We start from the raw sequence: 1,218 nt of genomic DNA, 5'->3' as shown, positions 1-1,218 counted from the left end.
GAAGGAGAGAAAGCGAGAGAGAGAGAGAGAGAGAGGGAGGGGGGGGGGGGGAGAGAGGGGGGGGGAGAGGGGGGCATGCGCGGAACGGGCCTGCCCCCTCGCCAGTCCGGAGGCGAATGGGCGAGGGAAGCCCACGCCACCGGGCGGGCGTCCTGCCGGCGGCACCGGGGCCGAGGCACGCGGCAGCCCGGCCCCGGTGGGCAGGGTGCTCCCCGAGGCCCGGCAGCCGGAGGGCGACTGCCGGGCTCGAGCCTGGACTTAATATCCCCCCTCGATCCCAATCACACCCGGTCCACCAACAACCATCGCACCCAGGGCCGCCGGGTGTGCCAATTAGATCCGGACCCCTCGGTGTCGGGGCCTCCCCCGGACACATGGACCCGGCCGGGCGGCGCTGGGCCGACCAGCCGTCCCGGATGGCCCCGGCCGATGGGCCCTTGGCTCGGGGCCCGGGATCCGGGCTGCCTCGCGCCCTCCGGGGCACCCGGGGACGCCCCCGACTCGCGGGGATGACCGGCACGGGCAGGACTCCGGTCCCCGGTCCCCCATCGGGCAGGGCTGCAATCGGGCCGGGCCACGCGCCGGGCCGGCCCACCACTCCGGCTGCCGGTGTGGATGTCATTGGCATCGCAGGGACTTGCACTCCGAGGAAGCGGCCCCTCGAACTGCCTTTGGGAGATATCGTTATTGCTCGACCCCCAGCCAGGGAGGGATCCCGGCGCGGGGAGGGTATAAAAGGACCGCCGGTGCTAGCGATCCTGTGCCAAGCAGTTGCGTCACCCTTCTCGACCTCCAGTCTGCCTCCCCGGTCCTAGCTCCGTCGACGAGAAGGCCCCCATCCACGAAACACCCCTTCCAGTCCACCCGCACACCCCCATCCACCCCACGCCCCCGAGACACATCGACACCGCGTGCAGCAGGCGCCAGACCAAGCAGCGCACCGATGTTCCCCCGGGCTCCTGGTCACGCAGGATGGCGTGCTCGCACGGCCCTCCTGCTTTTCCTGGCCACCGCCCTGGCCCTTGCCCGCGCCGAGCAGCGCATCCCCAGCGTCCACTGCAATGGTCCCGGTACGTTGCCGGCCCCCGGGGTGCCCACCCGCCGACGGCCGGCCGCGCACGCGTCACGCCCCGCGCCGAGCCTCGGCCAGAGGGACCCTCCTTATGGGCACCCCCCCCCCCCCCCCCCCCCCCCCCCCCCTGCCCCCGGCGCTCTTTC

At 73.3% G+C, this 1,218-nt stretch overlaps 1 protein-coding gene across 1 annotated transcript in view; it reads left to right on the top strand.

Moving 5' to 3' along the window:
* Positions 1-1,061: 1,061 nt before the first annotated feature.
* H696_05297 (hypothetical protein) overlaps positions 1,062-1,218 on the top strand; it is a gene marked incomplete at both ends in the record, with an annotated part of 2,383 nt that continues 2,226 nt past the window's right edge. Inside the window, one exon of the mRNA XM_009499159.1 lies at positions 1,062-1,070. Within this exon, the coding sequence (XP_009497434.1) occupies positions 1,062-1,070 (9 nt within the window). The remainder of the gene's footprint in view (positions 1,071-1,218) is intronic.

Source organism: Fonticula alba (assembly GCF_000388065.1).
Source record: "Fonticula alba strain ATCC 38817 unplaced genomic scaffold supercont2.9, whole genome shotgun sequence".
In the NCBI taxonomy this organism is placed as follows: Eukaryota; order Rotosphaerida; family Fonticulaceae; genus Fonticula; species Fonticula alba.
Note: the sequence above shows the minus strand (reverse complement) of the source record. Positions and strands in the feature narration are given on the sequence as shown.